Source organism: Lactuca saligna, chromosome 3 (genome assembly GCF_052625555.1).
Source record: "Lactuca saligna cultivar CGN05327 chromosome 3, ASM5262555v1, whole genome shotgun sequence".
Classification (NCBI taxonomy): Eukaryota; Viridiplantae; Streptophyta; class Magnoliopsida; order Asterales; family Asteraceae; genus Lactuca; species Lactuca saligna.
In genome coordinates this window covers 33,932,425-33,952,945 of record NC_136419.1, presented here as the reverse complement: position 1 = coordinate 33,952,945, position 20,521 = coordinate 33,932,425, and the positions used below count along the sequence as shown (strand labels likewise).

General features: G+C 34.5%; 1 protein-coding gene across 1 annotated transcript; it reads left to right on the top strand.

Moving 5' to 3' along the window:
* The first annotated feature begins 7,625 nt into the window (after positions 1-7,625).
* LOC145035109 (cytochrome P450 CYP72A219-like) lies at positions 7,626-10,147 on the top strand. Its single transcript, XM_078983697.1, has 5 exons — positions 7,626-8,023; positions 8,280-8,506; positions 8,597-8,838; positions 8,946-9,330; positions 9,591-10,147. The coding sequence occupies exons 1-5, from the start codon at positions 7,741-7,743 to the stop codon at positions 10,014-10,016; spliced, it is 1,563 nt and encodes a 520-aa protein (XP_078839823.1). The 5' UTR covers positions 7,626-7,740; the 3' UTR covers positions 10,017-10,147.
* Positions 10,148-20,521: the final 10,374 nt, after the last annotated feature.

Here is a 20,521-nt window from a genome sequence, read left to right as displayed (position 1 = left end):
TCTCCATTTAATCTTTCAATTTTATGTAATTTTTAAAAAATGGATGGCTTCAATTTACCGTCGATGCGTCGGTATCTCTTCAGTTTTTGCATCTGTTTGAAGGCCACGGTCGGATGTTTTATAGGAAGACGACGTTGGTTGTCGTTCCATTCTGTCTCTCCAATTTGGTGCTTTCAATCTGCTGTTCAATTGTGGGTCTGATTTTGGTTAGTACTTCTGCTTTATTTTTGGTTGTTTGTTTCAATTAGGTTATGTTTGCTTGTGCTTTGTACTATATTTTGTTTTTTATAAAGATTTTTTATATACTTCAACAGTCCATCGACACTCCGAATTTTAATCTTAGGATTTCATCGGACTGTTCACTCTATTTGCTACCTCTATCTACATCTCAAAATTATTGCTTTGCTTTTTTCTTCGATTAAGTATCTTCTTTTCATGGTATGTTCTAGAAACCACATCACTCTTTTTCTTCAAAGACTCTATACATATTTGAGATTTTCACTTTTTAAATTAAGGATTCACAATTATTATTTTTTTAATTTTATTATTATTATTATTATTATTATTATTATTATTATTATTATTATTATTATTTTGCATTATGTTATCATATTTGAGATTTTCACTTTTTAAATTAAGGATTCACATATTTGAGATTATTATTATTATACATATCAGACCCACAATTATTATTATTATTATTCGTGGACCAAATAAGATAAAAGGTAAATCATTTCTATGGCAACCTGTTTCATAATTCAGGGCCGTGACCCGAATGCTAGTTATCATAACGCTTGAGATGAGTTTCCTCACTGTGTTTGGCGGGTCAAAGGTATAAAAAATAGATTATTATGATTGAAGAATTTGATTATATTCCAAGATTTACATGCCTTATATAGGCAGATTACAAGCTTCTAATGAACGAATCTATAGGAGTACGTATAGGAGATATTATAGGATCTATTTGACTATACATTTGAATATATAAGTTGAATACATGGAATTATAAACGTATTGTATAGCTATGGGCGATTGTGATTCATTTGGGTTGCTGTTATTCTGTATTGGGCTCTATATCCTTGATATGCCCTCGCAAGATGGAGAACCCATCGGAGACACCAATCTTGGATCTGTTTTTCAAGAATGGTGCTCGAGTAAGAGGCTTGGTTAACATATCTGCTAGCTGATCTTTAGAGTGAACATGCAATACTTTGAGAAGACCAGAGGCAATCTGTTCCTTGATAGAGTGATAATCAAGAGCCACATGCTTCATTCTAGAGTGATAGACTGGATTTACACAGAGATACGTAGCACCTGTATTGTTACAAAATAGTGTTGGGGGTGGTGGTTGTAGGTACATCAAGCTCATGTAGTAAGTTTTTGAGCCAAATAAGTTTAGCTGAAGCAGTGGATAAGGCTTTATACTCTGCTTTTGTAGATGATTGAGAGACTATCTTTTGGCGTGTGGATTTCCATGGCACAATATTGGTACCTAGATACAACAAATAGGTTGTTGTAGAGCGACCGACACTGTGAACTCCACCCCAATCATAATCGGAGAAGGTCGAGAGCGTAAGTGAGGAATTTCGATTAAGGAGTAGTCCATGGTGAATCGTGCCTTTTAGATAACGTGGGACACGTTTGAGAGCTTGTTAATGAGTTTGGAGAGGGTTATGCATGAATTGAGATGGTTTGTTTATGACAAAGTATATATCGGGGCGTGTGAAGGCTAAGTATTGAAGAGAACCAACTAGTTTATGATAAGGAGTTGCATCAACTGTAGGTGACTGATTAGTGATGGATAACGGTTCAGTTGCACTTAAAGGTGTTGTAACATCTTTGGCACCTTCCATGTGAAATTGGTATAGAATATCTTGGATATGACGATGTTGAGAAAGAAAGAGACATGTAGGTGTGGAAATTACTTCAACTCCTAAGAAGTGATGAGGCATACGAAGGTCTTTGAGAGAAAATTTTGTGCTTAAGGTTGTGATAAAATGGTTGAGGAAGTTGTTGTTGTTTCCTGTTAGCATTATGTCATCAACATACACCATATAATAACAAGTAATGTTTTGATGTTTGTAAATGAATAATAAGGCATCGGCTAGACATTTTTTGAATCTGAATTAGAGAAGAAAGGTAGTGAGTTCAATATACCAAGATCTCGAAGCTTGTTTTAATCCATAAATAGATTTTTTGAGTTTGCAAATACGAGTAGGATATTGAGGATGAACATATCCCGGTGGTTGAGACATGAAAACTTCTTCATGAAGGGTGTCATGTCGGAAGGCATTGTTGACATCGAGTTGACACATGGGCCAATTATTTGATAAAGCTATGGAAAGGATGGTACGAATGGTAACCGGTTTAGTGACTAGACATTGTGTCAAGGTAGTCTTTCTTGTATTATTGGAGAAAGCATTTTGCAACGAGGTGATCGATCTTTGTATTTTGATATAGAGCCATCCGGGTTGCGCTTAATGAGGAAGACCCATTTGCAGCCAATAGGAGTATGAGATGGTAGTGGAACAAGATCCTAGGTTTGATTTTGTAGAAGTGCATTAAATTCAAAATCCATGGCACTCCTCCATTTTGGATATTTGAGTGTTTGGTTATGAGTAGAAGGTTTTAAGTGTAGGTGGTATAGGATGAATAGTGGTGGTGTTAACAAGATTTTTATTGAAGTATTTGGGATTTGGTTTTTGGGGACGATGAGTTATAAGAAGGGGGTGGATGAGGAGATGGTAAATTCAAGTGGACAGTAGAAGGTGTCGTAGATGGTGAGTGTGGCAGAGATGGAGCAATTTGAGGTGAGGGTGGTGAGGATGGACCAGGTTGTGGTGATGGTGGATCATTGGGCATAAGGTATGATGTAGATGCATGTGTTTGAGTATCAATAGGTATCATATGTGTGATGGGTTGCGTAGGGCTGCATGGGAAATTTAAGGAGCTGGTAGTAGTATCGATATGTGAGGGTGGTGAGGAACAAAAATCATCAGCCTTGGGAAATATAGTTTCAGTTTCATTTTGGTAAGGGAATATATGCTCAATAAATTCTACATGGCGTGAGTGACAGAGTTTATGGGAAGTAGGTTCATAATATTTGTAAGCTGATTTTCAGGATGAGTAACCAAGAAATATGCATTTCACAGCTCTTGGATGAAGTTTGGTCATGGAGTAAGGGCGTAACCATGGATAACAAAGACAACCGAAAGGTTTAAGTTTGTGATATATGGGAGGTGTATTGTGAAGTTTGTCATATGGTGATTTGAAGTGTAAGACTGGTATAGGAAGTCGGTTGATTAGGTGAAAAACAGTTTGAAAAGCATGGGTCCAAAAGGTGAGAGGCAGATTTGCATGATGGAGAAGTGAGAGTCTGGTTTCGACTATATGTTTATGACTTCTCTCATCAATACCGTTTTGCTCGGGAGTATGTGGAGGTGTTGTAAAGTGAGATATTCCATGTTGTTTGAGATATGAGGCTAGTTTGATGAATTCCCCTCCATTATCAGTAAAGAGAGATACGAGAGGGGTATTGTAGTATTTTTCGACCAAATTATGAAATTGAGGAAACAAAGTAGAAACATCAAACTTGCGTTTCATTGGATATAACCAGATATACCGTGAATAAAAATCAACAAAGGTGACATAATAGGTATAACAATCATTTAAAAGTTGTACTAGTCCCCATACATCTGAGTACACCAGTTGTAAAGGTTTGGTGGTTGTAAAGGAGTTTGGCCCAAAGGGTAATTTTTGGCTTTTATTTATAGAGCACGACTCAAAAGGAAAAGAACTTGTTGAATTTTTATAGTCCTAAACGATTTCAAAGAAACTTTAAAATTTTGGTAGATGGATGATCGAGCTTGTGGTGCTAGGAGTTGATGGATTTATTTTAGGAGACAGTAGAGTTTATTCTTGGAAGCTTTCGAAGTGAGCAGATAGTTGCATAGTAGATATCATTGATGTTCACTCCCCACGTGAGGATTGTGCCCGTGGGTAGGTCCTTAATAAGAAAGAAGTGGGGAAAAAAAATTCAACATAAACTTTATTATATTTGCAGAGTTTAGCCACTGAAATAAGATTATCGTGCAACTGAGGAACGAATAGAACATTGTGTAAGTTTAAAGTACGGAAAGAAGTGGGAAGAATAGAGTGACCAATATGAGAGATGGATAGTCCTTTAACATTTCCTAACACGATCTCGTCAGGTCCTCCATATTCTGACAGGGTGTGGAATGAAGCTGATTTGGATGCCACGTGATGAGATGCTCCACTGTCAAACATCCATGGTGGTGTGGTGGAGGTGGAGCTTGTTGTAGTGGTGTTGACCATAGGGCTAGTTGTGGAGTTCATGGAGATGTTGATATTGTTTTCTTTAAGGAACATTGCAAGCTTCTTGCATTCTTTAGTATCGTGTCTAGGTATATTACAGTATTGACAGTAACTAGTGTTTTTATTACCTCTTTGGTAGTTGTTACCTCCATTGTTTTGTCCAAGGGGACGAGACGTCTTGGGCTTGAATTATTGTTGTTGTTGAACCTATGTTGGTTTCGATGATCATAGTTTGATTTTGGTGGATAGCAATTGGAGTATTTTTGAGTATTGTTAACTGTGGCTATGACTGATGAGGCGTGGGTTTTTTTTAGGATTCGCTCATGGTCAAGTAGTTTGTCAAAGAGATCAGGGTATTTGATGGGCGTGTCACAAACTTTAAGGGAAGAAGCAATATGCGTGTAGTCTTCACCTAGCTGATCCAATATATGGACAATTAAGTCCTCTTCATCGATAGGACTTTGAGTTAATGCAAGATCATCAACAATGTTTTTCATGTCATGGAGATTGTTTGCTAATCTTGATTTTAATGAAATAATTCGAGACCTGGAAACACTTGCATAGCTTTATGTGAGATGTTTGAAAGCTTCATGTGCAGTTTTGGTAGAGGAAACAATAGGTTGAATGGTTTCTAAGCAACTTCCCAGTAGTGCACCAATAATGATTCGATCTTGTCGATACCAGAGGGTATATGTCGGATTTGATTTTGATGTGCTTTCGGTGGTTAGCGTTTTGGATGGGGCTGTTGTGGACCCATTGACATAGCCTTCAAGACCTAACCTAGTTAGGGTTGCAACAACTTGTTTCCTCCAGACAAGAAAATTGTTGGCAGTAAGTTTTATTGGAAAGTGGGTATGGGTTGTGACTTCAACAACACTTGACATGGTGATCGAAAGTGGGATGAGAATGGAGGATAAGTTCGATCGAAATTGAGATAGTCTTAGGGGCTATTGTAGCTCTGATACCATATAAAAACAAATTATTATGATTGAAGAACTTGATTATATTCCAATATTTACATGCCTTATATAGGCAGATTACAAGCTTCTAATGAACGGATCTACAGGAGTACATATAGGAGATATTATAGGATATATTTGACTATACAATTGAATATATAAATCGAATACATGGAATTGTAAATGTGTTGTATAGATGTGGGCTATTGTGATTAATTTGGGCTGTTGTGATTTCGTATTGGGCTCTATATCCTTGATAAAAGGCACCAATGCTGACCCATAGATTCTTATGAATAGGATGCTAGTTGTCTACGTGACTCTTGCATGTATGATATTTGATATGTATATCGGACGGGACCCGATGCTGGGCGGGGCCTGATGATTACATTATATGCTATTTATCTTTGTGATTCTTGAATGCATTTATATGTTTGTATGTATACTGGGCGGGGGCCGATGCCAGGTGGGACCTAATGATTGAAAAATCTATTCCGAGCAGGGCTCGATGCCTGGTGGGGCCTGATGCCGAGTGGGGCCCATTATATGTTTGATATGTTTGGTATGTGGTGTTTTGGGGAAATCACTAAGCTTCGTGCTTACGGTTTTCAGTTTATGTTTCACATACTTCTGGTTCAAAGGGGAAGAACTCGAGATGACTACAAAAATCATCCTGTCGAGTTGCTAGGTTTGAGGACAACTAAAAAGAACTATGTTGCTATCAATTTAAGTTTATACCAATTATAGTTATGAGCCTAAACACCTAATCCAACACTTCTTTGCAAAACATATAATGCATAGCAAAGGCCCCCGTTCCATGTTGGCATGAATATTAAACCACGTACCTACCGAAGTATGATTTTTGGAAAAAAGACTCACATGTCGCTCGGTGTTGTAGATTACCAAGAATATCGTCAATCATAACATGTTTGCTCGACTTAGTAAGAGAAGCTGTGAATGAACCATCATGCAAAATATCGAGCCACCTAATTTGGTTAACTTCAAAATAGATGTTGGCTAGGAAATCATTCTAGAGTTTGTTCTGAATTTTGTATGTATTCTGGAATATTCTTTGCATTTCAGAATAAGGTATATCATTTTGGAGTAGTCGGAATGCAGTTTAAAGGCAATGAGCAAAACCATATAACCGTTTTTAGGTTATAAGAGGGTCACTAATGAATAATAAGTAACTTTCTGAGGTTTTGAATACAAAATAACAAACTATTTTTGACATTTTCTTCACCTTCCAAACATGATTTCAATATTTTTGGACTATGTTTTCTAAGTTGGTACCGTATTAAAAAAACACACAAATAAATAAAGGAAACAATAAGTAACCTCTAAAGTCTCAACATCTTCAAGATCAAGTGCCATTTTTTGTAAATAAATCCAAAATATTATTTCTAAATGTACATTATATAATTGCATTAGAAAGAAGGTTCACTAAATTTGGTACACGTTTATTAATGGTTGGGTCGGACTCAAGTCCAATTTTCCATACATGTTGGTTGTCTCGTAAATACTAAAATAAAAGGAAGTCGAGTAATCTAACAATTTTTTAATGGTAATATGAAAAAAAATAACCGCAACCTTTGAAAATAAATTGGGAAAAAAAAATCTAAAATTTAAAGATCCTGTCCGAGATAGAGCATTTCGGAATGAAACATTCTTTGAAAAGAAATTGAAAAATATTTTGAAATGTGAACCATTGTCCGGAATGAATCATTAAGAAAAAGTGATTATTTAAAAAAAACTAAAAAGATTGCTATTTCTGTAAAAAAAAACTTATATATATAGATTAGATTATTTAATTTGCCAAAAATAAATTATATTTATGATATATTTTTTAAATTTTGATTATTTAATAATATCTCAAAACTAAACTTAAAAAGAAGGAGCTCTCAACTTGTAAGAATATGGCAAGGAAAAGACTTGCTCAGCAAGTCTATCTTGTGCAGCAAGTAGGACGTAATCAATAACTTGCATATCTGGCTTAAAGATTAGTTTTCTTTACGTTCTCTCCAAAATTACTACATGCATTTCATCTGGGTCCTTATCTCCAGTAAGAAATTGACAGCGGAACTAAAAAAACCATGAGAAGATAATGAAATATACCAATTGATCAAGCTAAAAATGAGTGATGTAATTGACTTAATTGTAAAAATGTAAGTCAATAATGGATAACATTTTCAATTACATATTATACGGGAGACTATTGAAAAACAATAACATATGGACCATAAACATAATAACTAAAACACAAGGGACATGATTGAACATTATCCATCGATAAATGATATCCCTTCATTCGTCACCAACAACCCAAAAGTCAAAATCAAGTACAATTTCTCTTTGACGTACCTGTTATCACTTATCAGATCTTGAACCTATAAATAGAGTGTGCACCTTCAGACTTAGAGAAAAGAAAAGCACCCTACTTCCTTTAGAAATGGAGCTAAGTTTTAGTATGATCAACACAGTGGTATGTGTTGTTGGAGTGATAGTGATGATATACGGATGGAGATTTTTCAACTGGGTCTGGTTGAAACCGAAGAAGATGGACAAGTTCCTGAGAGAACAAGGTCTGAATGGAACTCCATACAAATTTCTATACGGAGACATAAAAGAGATGGTGCAGATGACCGCTGATGCCAAATTGAAACCCATAAATCTCACCGACGATATCGTCCCACGTGTCATGCCATATCTTTACAACTCTTCTAAGACTTATGGTACGTAATGTATACATATGAGCATTGAGATTTTAAATTTTCCATATGAGTTTAGCATACACATATTATATGCAAACTGCAAAGCATCATATATATAAGCCGAAAATATATAGTTAAGAGGTGGATCGTTTCACCTCAAATTCAAACAGTAAGATCCTGAATATAAAGGCTACGATCTATATTAGTTTTGTTCAAGAAGGTGTAATCTGATCTTTCAAACAATCTGTATTATGTATCGTTGGATATTTGTATTCAGGTAAAGGAAAGAATTTCTACACATGGATGGGCCCACGACCTTTTGTGCACGTAACAGAACCTGCACTAATACGACAGATTTTGGCAAATTATTCTCGATTTCAAAAGTTAAATGGAGGAAATCCGTTGGCAAAGTTGGTAGCAAGAGGGCTAGCAGATGTTGATGCTGATCAATGGGAAAAACATAGAAAGATTATCAATCCTGTATTCCATGTCGAAAAGCTTAAGGTTCATCTTCTTTATAGATTACCAGAGCAAAAGTGTCAATATGTAATTAAAATTAATAAACCCTGATTCGATTAATGCTCCTTTTTGTAGCATATGGTGCCAGCTTTTTACATTAGTTGCAGTGATATGATCAACAAATGGGAAGAATTAACGAAAGAAACATCATGTGAAGTGGATGTGTATCCTCATCTCCAAACATTTACTAGTGATGTAATTTCACGTACAGCATTTGGTAGCAGCTATCAGGAAGGAAGAAAGATATTCGAACTTCAAATAGAACAAACAGAGTTGGTTATGAAGGCTATACAATCGTTGTATATTCCAGGTTCCCGGTGAGCATAGTTTCCAATAATAATTTTGGTTTTTAGCCTCTTAATCATTCCAAAAAAAAAAAAAAAATCATGAAAAACTGTTTGCTTATTTAATTACGATTTTCTAGATTTTTACCTACAAAAAATAATAGAAGGATGAAAGAGATTGACCGAGAAGTGAGGGCTACAATAAACAAAATTATTAATAAACGAGTGACAACAATGAAAGCCGGGGAAAGTAACAGCGACGATTTATTGGGCATATTATTGGATTCCAATTACAAAGAAATCAAACAACAAGGGAACACCAATTTCGGACTTACTACCGAAGAAGTCATTCAAGAATGCAAACTTTTCTATTTTGCTGGGCAAGAAACTACTGCAAATTTGCTCGCTTGGACAATGATTTTGTTAGCCCAACACACAAATTGGCAAGATCGTGCTAGAGATGAAGTTTTAAAAGTATTTGGAGACAGAAAACCAGATATTGACGGATTAAGTCGTCTAAAAGTTGTAAGTTTTTCTTCTTCTTCTAGTGATTGGATTTACCAAACCGTTTATTAATTAGATAAACGCATAATGAATCAGGTGATGTATTTTATACCAGACTAAATCTCAAGTTTAAAAAATGTGCTCAGGCGAATCAATATATTTTTTTAATGCAAGAATATGATGCCCACTCGCAACAAATAAACGAAAACACGATCACATTCCTCCTCACATTTTTATTATTGTACTTGACAAGAGTTTTTTATTGATTATTTATTTTGTAGATTAATATGATCTTGCAAGAGGTACTTAGGTTATACCCGGCTGTTATAGGAATGGGACGGATGATTCATGAAGAAACTACATTAGGAAACATAACCTTACCAGCAGGTTCATTCCTCCAATTACATATGATGCTTTTACATTATGACAATGAAATGTGGGGTGATGATGTGAAAGAGTTCAAGCCTGAGAGATTTGCAGAAGGTGTGTCAAAGGCAACTAAGGAACAAGCATCATACTTCCCTTTCGGAGGGGGTCCACGTATATGTATCGGTCAAAACTTTGCTATGCTGGAAGCAAAATTAGCACTTGTTATGATTTTAAGAGGTTTTTCCTTTGATATTTCTCCAATGTACGCACATGCTCCACAAATGATCCTCACTCTACAACCTCAATATGGTGCTCAATTGATTCTACGCAAACTTTAGTGGTTGTTGGAGCAAAACACAAATAAATATATTATTATATGTTTTCTATGCTATTCTCAATATACAATAAGGCATGATTTGAAGGTTGTGTAAAAACTTATCAGATTGCCGTAAGATTTTATTTTTGGAAAGTACAATTTTTTTTATATAAAAAGACTTTTCTATGACTTACAATAAAATAAGTGGAAGTATGGTAGGCAAGAAGCGACCCGATTCGAACCCAACCCAAAATTAATGAGTTAGGTTGAGACTTTTCAACTGTTTAAGTTAAATTAGTCAACTCGTCTAACCCATTTTTTTAAATGGGTTGGGTTGGGTTGGGTTTAATATACATTTAATTTAATATATATCAATAATTTAATTACTAATTTATAGATTATAATGATATTTATATATTTAAAGTGCAACCCTAATTGTCATCTTATTCTTGAGTAGTGAAGGCGACAATACATTAATCCTTCACATTTCACTTTTCATTCTTTTTCGCGGTTATCATGCCCTATGGGTACGGTAATTGTGTCATAAAAATAAAATCATTATATACCTCAAAATAGTTAGAAATGACATTCAAAAAGTAACTATAATCGATAAACAAGATGATACATGTTGAAGTCCTCAAAGTTTGATGAGGCCTAAGAACTCATCTTTCACATGCTAACGAGGCAACCAACAACTAAATCTCTTCTCCAACAAGTACAAGTGTACAACACACACACATACTCATATCATATCCTCGTTGGATTACTCATGGGGATTTATCAAATATGCTCTTTATATGTTCCAACCTGATCGGACTGCTTGCTTTAACCAAAGGAAACACCCTGAGTGGAATTTGTAACCGGACTATGAAGCTAGGAAATAATTACCAAGTAGGAACCCTGTAAAAACAAATTTTTTTCCTCCTAAAAGTGAATCCCTACTCTTTAGTCTCAAAAGACATTTCCTCCATTTCATTTTATAGGTTTTAACTTCTTTGAAAAACAAATAATGCTAAACAAAGGACCCCATCCATGCCCACAAGAAATATATATTAGCTACTGACCAAAGCATGAATGCCGAAAAAGAGCATTACATATCGGTTAATGTTGTAGCTTACCAAGAATATCAACACCAATGGTAGGTTTGCACTACATGGTAAGAGAAGCCTCTAACGGACTTTCATACTGAATAATAAGCCACCCAAGTTAGTTAATATATATATATATATATATATATATATATATATATATATATATATATATATATATATATATATATATATATATATATATTATCTATAACATCATTACAGAGTTTTTTCTGAACTGTGACATGTATTTTGTGTTGGGTTTTAGTTCAAAAATAGGTTCATAAACTAGAAAAATATAGCAAACGGAAGACTTTAATTTTCGAAATCACATAAACATTTTATACCCACCAAGGATCTCCTTGCAAGTTATAGAAAGATTTAAACACCAACCAAAGAAAATGATGAAGAAATAACAACCTTTGTTGTTCTTTGGGTCCTCTTGGGAGGCTTGGAAATTGATGAAGAATGTGGAAACTTTGAGACACCAACAATGACTCAACTTGATGTAGATGCTAGTCCATCAACTTTTTACTCCTTAAGCTTGAAGTGCATAACCAATACGAACTTCAAAAGAGCAAAAGATAAGCAAGCATTATTCAAGCTTTTAACCAAAAACTAGAGAAACGTAAGACGGGGAGAGAGGTTACGTTTTTTACACTAAAAAGCATCAACAATGAAAGCCTTAATGTTAAGGTCTTAGCACTTTAAGACCTACCATGTCCCTAATGTTCCCCATAACTTTAAGCCATGCTTTCTTTTGATTTAAATAATCAAAATGTCATGCTTCTTTTATTCATTCTTATAAAGATATAAAAGAAAACAAAAGTTTATAAAATTTGTAAACTTCTTTTATAAAATATAAACTTTGGCTTTTGGCTAAAAGACAAAAGTATTTCTAGTCCAAATTAATATACATAACTTAATAAATCATACCATATGATATATTGTGGTACTTGCAATTGAAAATTAATATTTCCATGAAATAAATAATTTTCAATTAATTATAAGTTTTATTGAATATTTATTAACATCAATTTCTAATAAATAATCAATTATATCAAGTTGTTGTTAGTGTGACCCATTAGTATCATATGTTAATTATCAATATCACTTTAATATGAATCTTGAGCATATTAAACCATTCAATCTCTCGCTGGCGTAAGACTCATATTAGACTGATATAGACAGTGGTGAACGTCTAGCAACATTTCACTGCCCCCAACAACATACGAATTGTGTCATTCTATCAACACCCAATTCCCAAAAAATCTCAAATCTACCATTGGTGTATAAGGTAAGTTTATCATTTATCCCTTTGCTACATACATCATGTTGAACATGAGACACATATCACGATCAATCTCATTAGTTGTAAAACTTTTAGTAATGCACCTTAGATGTCTAACTCTCAACACATAAGAGGACCAAATCACATATTGACTACATAAGCCTCTTGCATAGTTCACACCATACCTGAAAATGGATTTTATAATTGCCCGGTTAAGGAACAACATTTGACCATATCAAAGCATAGTATTCCCTACACTTAAGTCTCACTATGTATGTCAGGTGTTAAGGGTACAAAGATAATACCTTTTTATCAAGTATTATTCATGATAGCGATCCATGAGATGATCTTGATGCGGGTCAGTTCAATACTAGTTCTTTGACAAGTATCTATGAAACTTGGTTAAATCCACTTGCCTGCTTTTATCTAGTGAGAGTCAACCAATCCAATTCATATTATTCTTACTTTATAATTTCTCCCACAATTATAATCGACTATGAACCTTTGGAATAATAACATTATTCATGTATTAAACATGTTAATATAGAACACAACAAGTATTAATGTGATGAGGATATCCCAATATATCATAACATTATCTAATAGTTGTTATAATGTTCTAATATCCAAATACTAATCAGAATCAAAAATCCATTTCTAGAATAATAAAGTCTTATAGCTAAAGTATGGCCATTCATACTTAGCTCAAAAGAATTACTCTATGAATGGATCTGACCAAATTTAATTTGTGTGAATTTTGTGATTACTGTCATCTCCATACATAACTTTACTATAAGTATAGTTAAATTTCTTGGAGAATATGATTGGTGTTATTTCGTGACATAGAGTCTCTTAGCTTGATTAAGTATACTCTCAAAGTCACAAAGATTTCTATGTGATACTTGAATGGCTGAGATAAACATAGTTTTTCAATGATCTCATTCATCCAATCATATTTGAATTCAACTTATAAAGTAGTGTATTCTTATTATGCAGTAGATTGTGTCATTATGTTTTTCTTGGACCTCGTTCCAACAAAACTTACGCTTCATTCCATAATGAATTCAAAATCCAATTATAATTCATAGTTATTTATATTTGTTTAGAAATTAACATCTTGTGAAGCTCTTTCCATAATGATCCTTTCTAAGCTGATTGTCTCATATACATTCTCTTAGTTCTTCTAAAGTACTCTTAGAATGCTCTCTCATTCATCCAGTGACTTAACCATGTATTTAATTAGTATCCTATGACATGCTTGTAGGGTTTTGAGCAGTCTAACACTCCTAAGGTGTACATGTAACCCTAGAAACCTTGGATCTATGTTTTACTAAGATACATGCAAAATTGATTTTCCAAGGTTCTTAACCTATCTAGCATACCTTGTGGAACTTTTAAACAAAAATGCTAGAAGAAGAACATACCTTTTGTAGTTTGGATTCCTTGAGAACCTTGTGAGCCTAGCAACTCAAGTGTGATGTCTCAAATGTCTCACACAACACTACAACTCTTGGAATAGACTTGAGAAAAGTTCACTTACACCTCAAAATCGGCTAACCCTCTGTTTTGTACAAGTAGTGCCGATTTTGCTAGACTAGGGGTCTTTATATAGTTGTGGCACAAGTAGGGTTACACCATGTAAACCCTAATTTTCATGACTTTTCATATTCCATGATCCATGGGTTTGTAACCTCCATGGATTATCCATGGAGCACCTTATGGGTTTTAGCCCAATCCATACAAACCATGGATCATTAGCCCACTATATAAGAATAGATTATTTACACAATAAATCCCATATATTTAATTAGTTTCTTTTTTTATCACTTAATTAATTCCAAATTAATTTTTTGATCACTACTAATTAAATAATATTATTAATATATTAGAACTTATAATATATTAATAATCCTTAAGTTTCATTTCTCTCATTTAGTTTACCCAAGTGTTGCGATGCCATGTAACCCAAATGGACCATGCAAACCGAGTCAAGTACATCCTAGAAATAATTATGAACTTAGACACTTAATCCAACAGTCTCCCACTTGGATAAGTCTAATAACTATATCTGCAAGAATAACATCAGGAACCGATCAACAATCGTAGCTCTTTCAAGGTCTTGCGGAACTGAGATGATGATGATACGCCATTTAAGATAAGTGATCATATAATCCTCTGTTCTAGATATCATCTGGATAAATACATGGAACAATGTCTTACTTATTGTCCAGCAGTTTGTTTCCTAGTTTTCGATTTGTTTCACATAGAACTTAATTGAATACATTAACTTAGTTCTGACCGGGCCCGGTACATGGGTCAACACAAAATCATCGAGGGGCCCAAATATCGCTTCTAATCCAAGAAGGAACGAATAAACTTTGACTCATATTCTTGTTCTACTACTTGTTAAATCATACACAAAGGCACGTTTTATAACATCGAGTTACCAATGCGTTTTCGTACAATCAATGTATAACCAACTCATAGGCAACAAGTCATATCTCTAGGTTTGAAGACTTATATGATATTACCGTCTCACGATCACTCGAGATAAATTACATGAAGTGATACTAGTGAGCGTGGGTTGAATCCAATACTCAGAACTTATGAGCACTAGTGAATGTTGTAGCAACTCTTGTTATGTCCCATACCTTTAACATCTACATCCTACTTCATGACAGTCTTGATTCATATCTACTTCCAACATATGACCAACTGTGGATGGTTTGAATAACTTAGTAATTTGGGAAGAATGACCTAGTAATTCTGGAAGTCAAAACATGCAAAGTGAAACACAAGAATAATCGAATCAAATATGGTCTCAGAACTTATGAATATAAATAGAACATCCTTTATTTATCACCATATTGATTACACATTATTCATTGCATACTCTTTCAAACAATAAACTTTATACTTGAACTAAAACAATAGTTGTTCCATGCTCCAAGCATGTACACTATGGTTTTTTCAAAACACTAGTCATGCCATACACCAAGTATGTACACTATGTTTTTCCAAATATTAGTTATGCCATACACCAAGTATGCACACTTAGTTTGTCTATGATCTTTACTATGTGAAATAGATCGATTAAACATAATTCCAATGATACTCATTTCACAATCCCAAATCCTTACCGCAAATGCAAGAATTCCAAATTCCTATCATTTACCTAAATCTGTTAGATTCTAAACTTATATGCATTGGTCCCCTTGTAATGATTATGCACAATGCCACAAAGACTTGTCAACAGACATTATAGAGTATTCCAATGGAGATCAACTCCATGGAAATGAAGTCTCATATTCAAAGTTCATTGCTTTGAACATTCTTCTTGCATTAAGTTTCCTAATCTTACACATATTTAATGAATAACTTCCACCTATGGGAACATTTCCATATTCCCCTTTTTGATTATTACTCCTGAATAAGAGTTGCCTCTTTTCAGAATATGTCAATGTGGTCCTTCCAAAATTAACACTATACTTTCAACTGTCCTTGAGCAACCAATCTTTGGTAAACCTTGGATTGTCCTCGATAATTGCTTAATCAAATTAGTCATATCTAGTTCTAGTACTTTTTCCCTCTTAATGCTCTTGGCATTTGGAAAAATTTAGAACAGATGAATATTATAGCACATGCAATCGATCCTATATCTAAAGCATATGGGACACGATTCATAAAGATATGATACTAGACCAATCTTTTGCTATAACATTTCTATTTCTATTTGCTAAGTTCTCATAATTCAGATATTAAAAAGGGATGCCGTAATCATAATCGAATTTTAGAACACAAATAATGGACCCATATATAGAATTTCTTTATGTTGAGCCATTCCAACATAAAATTCATATATATATATATATATATATATATATATATATATATATATATATATATATATATCCTTGACTAAAGATGATTAAAACCTCAATCTAAGCTTTTAGAATTGAAGTGAAATATAATTTCCTCTCCCTTAATTATAGCAAAACAACTTTTTCGCAATTGAAACCTTTTGTTTTCTATAATTAACATTGCAAACTTGTAACACTTATTATAATTATCATGATCCCACTTGCATGATGATTATTAGCATAACACTTATGCTCCCACTAGCTTTGACATGTACTCAGAATTCAGGTGGACTTCTAGAAATCAATACTTTATTGACCTTCTTACTAAAGTTCATATTTCTGATACGAGATGCTTTGATAAAACTTTATCAAAATCATACACCTTTCCTTAGATAGCACACATGTGTGTCTAAACAATTTTCAGAACTATGAAAAAGGGATGTCGTAATCATAGTCTCAATTTTTTAGACCATTGCCATTTCTCATAAGTCCATGTTAGTGTGCCGGTTAACCACACACGCTCCACTAACGACTTTGAGAATGCAAATATCATAATCGCTATCTACTTAAAATCTACTTAGTGAAAGTGTTTCCTCACCATCATTTTCATGAATCGGAGAGAAACCTTATGACACTTTAGATTTTATGGTGTATGTGTTCCTATCTATGTGAATTTGTTAAAGCCGTAATCATAAGACACAGTTAGTGACAAATCCAAATTCTTATGGATTAAACTAGTGCAGTCTTAATTTCTTGCCACCTGGTAGCACAAGGGCCTGCCATTGCTTCTAAGTTGTTATGCAACCAATTGAGAACTCTCAAAACTCATATGTAAAGCCAACTTTAGCTGGAATGGGCATAGAAATAGGACTATGTCAACACGATAGATATAAACCTCAAGTCGTGTGCTAGTGATAAACTATAGGTTTTCTTCTTCATTAGATCTAGAAGCTTTTTCAAGATCTTTAAGACTCCCACTGTCCTCATGACATATAAGACTCACTTGCCTAATATTCAAGAGATAGTGTGGATTCTTTATCAAGACAAACACTTCACACAATTGGCCTTAGTTGGTCTTTGTTTTATCCAAAACATCCCAACTTACCAATTTCAAATGTACAAGAGTAGGACACATTTTACTCTTACATTTGACAAGTGTTATAAACCTTTCTTTAAGATATGTCACTCAAGTTACAATCTTGGAGTATGACTCTTAGACTTGTTTTGGAACGAAGTCTAACTCATTTTCTTGATTTAACCACATTAACAATTCATGATTCTTTTTCTTAGCCATAAGAATGCACTAAGATGTCCTTAGAGGACCAATTGTGATATGGTTTCTTAATCATTAAGATGATCACAAAACATGATACTAAAGTACTCTTCCATCTTTTCAGATTTGAGAAACTTTTATCTTTCTGCCTAATTTGATTCTTCTCATTCGTCCTGCAAATCATCAAAACTTTTCCAATGTTTCACAATTATACTTAAACTAGTAAGTATAACCACATTTACTCAACTTTAGTAAATCATGACAAATAGTCTTATTGATATTTTGTGGTGGACCTTGACCAGTGCACAAGAATGTGTACTGGATCCCTTAGTCCTTCACATAACTCTCATATACATGTAACCAAGGAATTAGTCTTAATTTTCCAAAGAAGAAAATTCTCATTCATCATACTATACAACTTGCATGATTCCAAGTTTCGGTCCAGTTGAATCTTGGTTGATGAGAATCTTCTTTATTTGGTAAATTTAGACACTACCACAAATGAAAGAACCAAATTCACATTTCCATTATTGCTAGAACCATACAAACATCAATTTTTCATAAAATGCCATTGCAAGGAGATATAATAAAATAAAACAAAATTTTATATATTTACAAATACGGAAAAAAAAAAATCCTTACAATGAAACTTTAAATGAAAACTATGCTATTACATATTTTCTAGCAATCTATCATAACTCTTAAGTAGTAGCTCAAGAATCCGATCTTCGAACCATGCGATTGAAATCCATCTTCGTGATCAGATTCAACATACTCTTTCTTTAAGTTTCCTTCCCTTTGCTTGATCCTGCCAAACACCAAAATGTAATCGAGTCACATTTTGTATTAAGAATCATCAATAAGGAACTTAACATAGTTAGATAGTGGACTTACCTAAAGCAGAGTCAAACCTTTTTGATTTTTCCTTTTCTCTTAGATCTTTCAGGTAGTTCGGGCAGTTTTGCAACCAATGCCCCATTCTCTTGACAATTGAAACATATAGACTCTTTGGGAATGGCACACGGGACTATCACAAACTTAGCTTTTCCCTTTACCTTTTGGTCAACCGAGTTGACCAAGGCCGATCCCTTTCCATTGGGAAAAGAAAGCTTTTCTGGACTTCCAATGTTAGCATTGTCAATGTCCATGGAAGTTTGAGAAATAGACCTTCCACCCATATTTGCTTGACCATTGCGCCACATCATTTCTGACTCAGCATCAACAAGCAAATAAGATATATCTATTAGGGTCATGTCGTGATCTGTCACATAGTAGTTCTTAATGTACTCACTATATCTTCCTTGGGATGACGACACCCAACATTCTCAACCTGTCAATGTGTGACTTCATTCCTAAGACATGAGTGCACACAGGTCTTCCATCTTTATGTTTCATTGCTAGTAGCGCTTGAGTGACCTTGAATTTTTCAAGTCTTCGAGCTTGTGGGTCAAGGAGAATAAATGGAGGAGGTAGAGGTAGAGAAGTATGATTTCCATGAGATTTGGGAAGATCATAGTTGTCTAAACCAAACATCTACAATAGGAGATATTCAAGTTAGTTTATTTAAGTCCTTAATATAACACCCAATATGAACTATTAAGGCTAGGATCGAACACAATATTTTATAACTTAGAAAAAGGATGTCATAATCCAAGCTATAAAATATTTGAAGGTAGGTGAATGATGATTCACCAATTTCCACCATGAAAAACCAAATAAATTATTAGGTTTTAATTGGTTTTGAAACTCCTATATTCTTTGAGATTCATTGAACTTTTCAATGACATGTTTCAATCTCGAGTGTGTCCTTCAGGTTTTGTGACTGGGATGCCGAGGATCACAAAACAAGGCGTGAAGTAACCATGCAAATTACTTGGTACCCTTAATGTTTACCCCTCAATCAATGTGCCGGTTAGCCGCACGCGCTCCATCGATACTATGATAAACATTAAGTTACCCTTTGCCTACCTTGTTAAGTCCAGCTAGTGTGCCGGTTAACCACACGCACTCCACTAACCGACTTAAGCAAAGTGCAAAGTGTAATTTCATGGGTTAGCACCGTATTCACATTTTTCTTAAAGTAACTAAGATTGGGAATTTATAAAAATATTTAGTTACTTTATATTCATCATGATTTTAATGAAGATTTAAAGTACTTAACTTACCCGTTCGGCTAACGACCATCCACCGATCAAGGAAGCGATGGAGGTGGCACAATTCTAGCCATCCTCGCATTTCCCTTTTTTATAGTTAGGCCGAAAATAAGGGAGAAGAGAAGAAAGGAGAATTAGATTGGGATTGATCGATAATATGAGGCACAAATGGATGGATCTCGGCCCATTAAGATAGAAGAAATGGAGTTTATGGACCATTAGGGCTAATGAAATCATTTATGGCCCAACATGGGTGAAAATGTTTTAATTTCATGAATGTGGGTTCAATTAGAGTCCAAATTGGGTTCATAGGCCCAAAGCAGTCAAATTGAAAGTTTATTGGTCCATTAGGCCCAATAAGAGAATCCTAGCCCAAAATGTATTGTATTGTTTACATGAGAATAGAATTACCTAGCTAAAATGCTACTTGTGACATCATCCCCCCGTTAGAGGGAAGTTCGTCCCGAAATTCTTTCGAAAGGTAGGATCATGAATGGGAGAATACGTGAGGATAATTCTGCTTGATCTGGTCTTCGCGTTCCCATGTGAATTCTGGGCCACACTTGGCGTTCCATTGAATCTTCACAATCGGAATGCGACTCGACTTTGTATGCTTCACTTCCTTATCCATTATTTCGACTGTTTCCTCGACGAACATGAGATTCTCGTTTATTTCGATCTCTTCTAAAGGAATGAAAAGGGTTTCATCTGACAGACACTTTTTCAAAATCGAGACGTGGAACACAGGTTGTACGTTGCTGAGCTCTGAGGTTAGCTGCAACTTATAAGCTACTGGACCAATTCGGGCAAGAATCTCAAACGGTCCTATTTATCGCGGATTCAGTTTTCCCTGTTTCCTAAA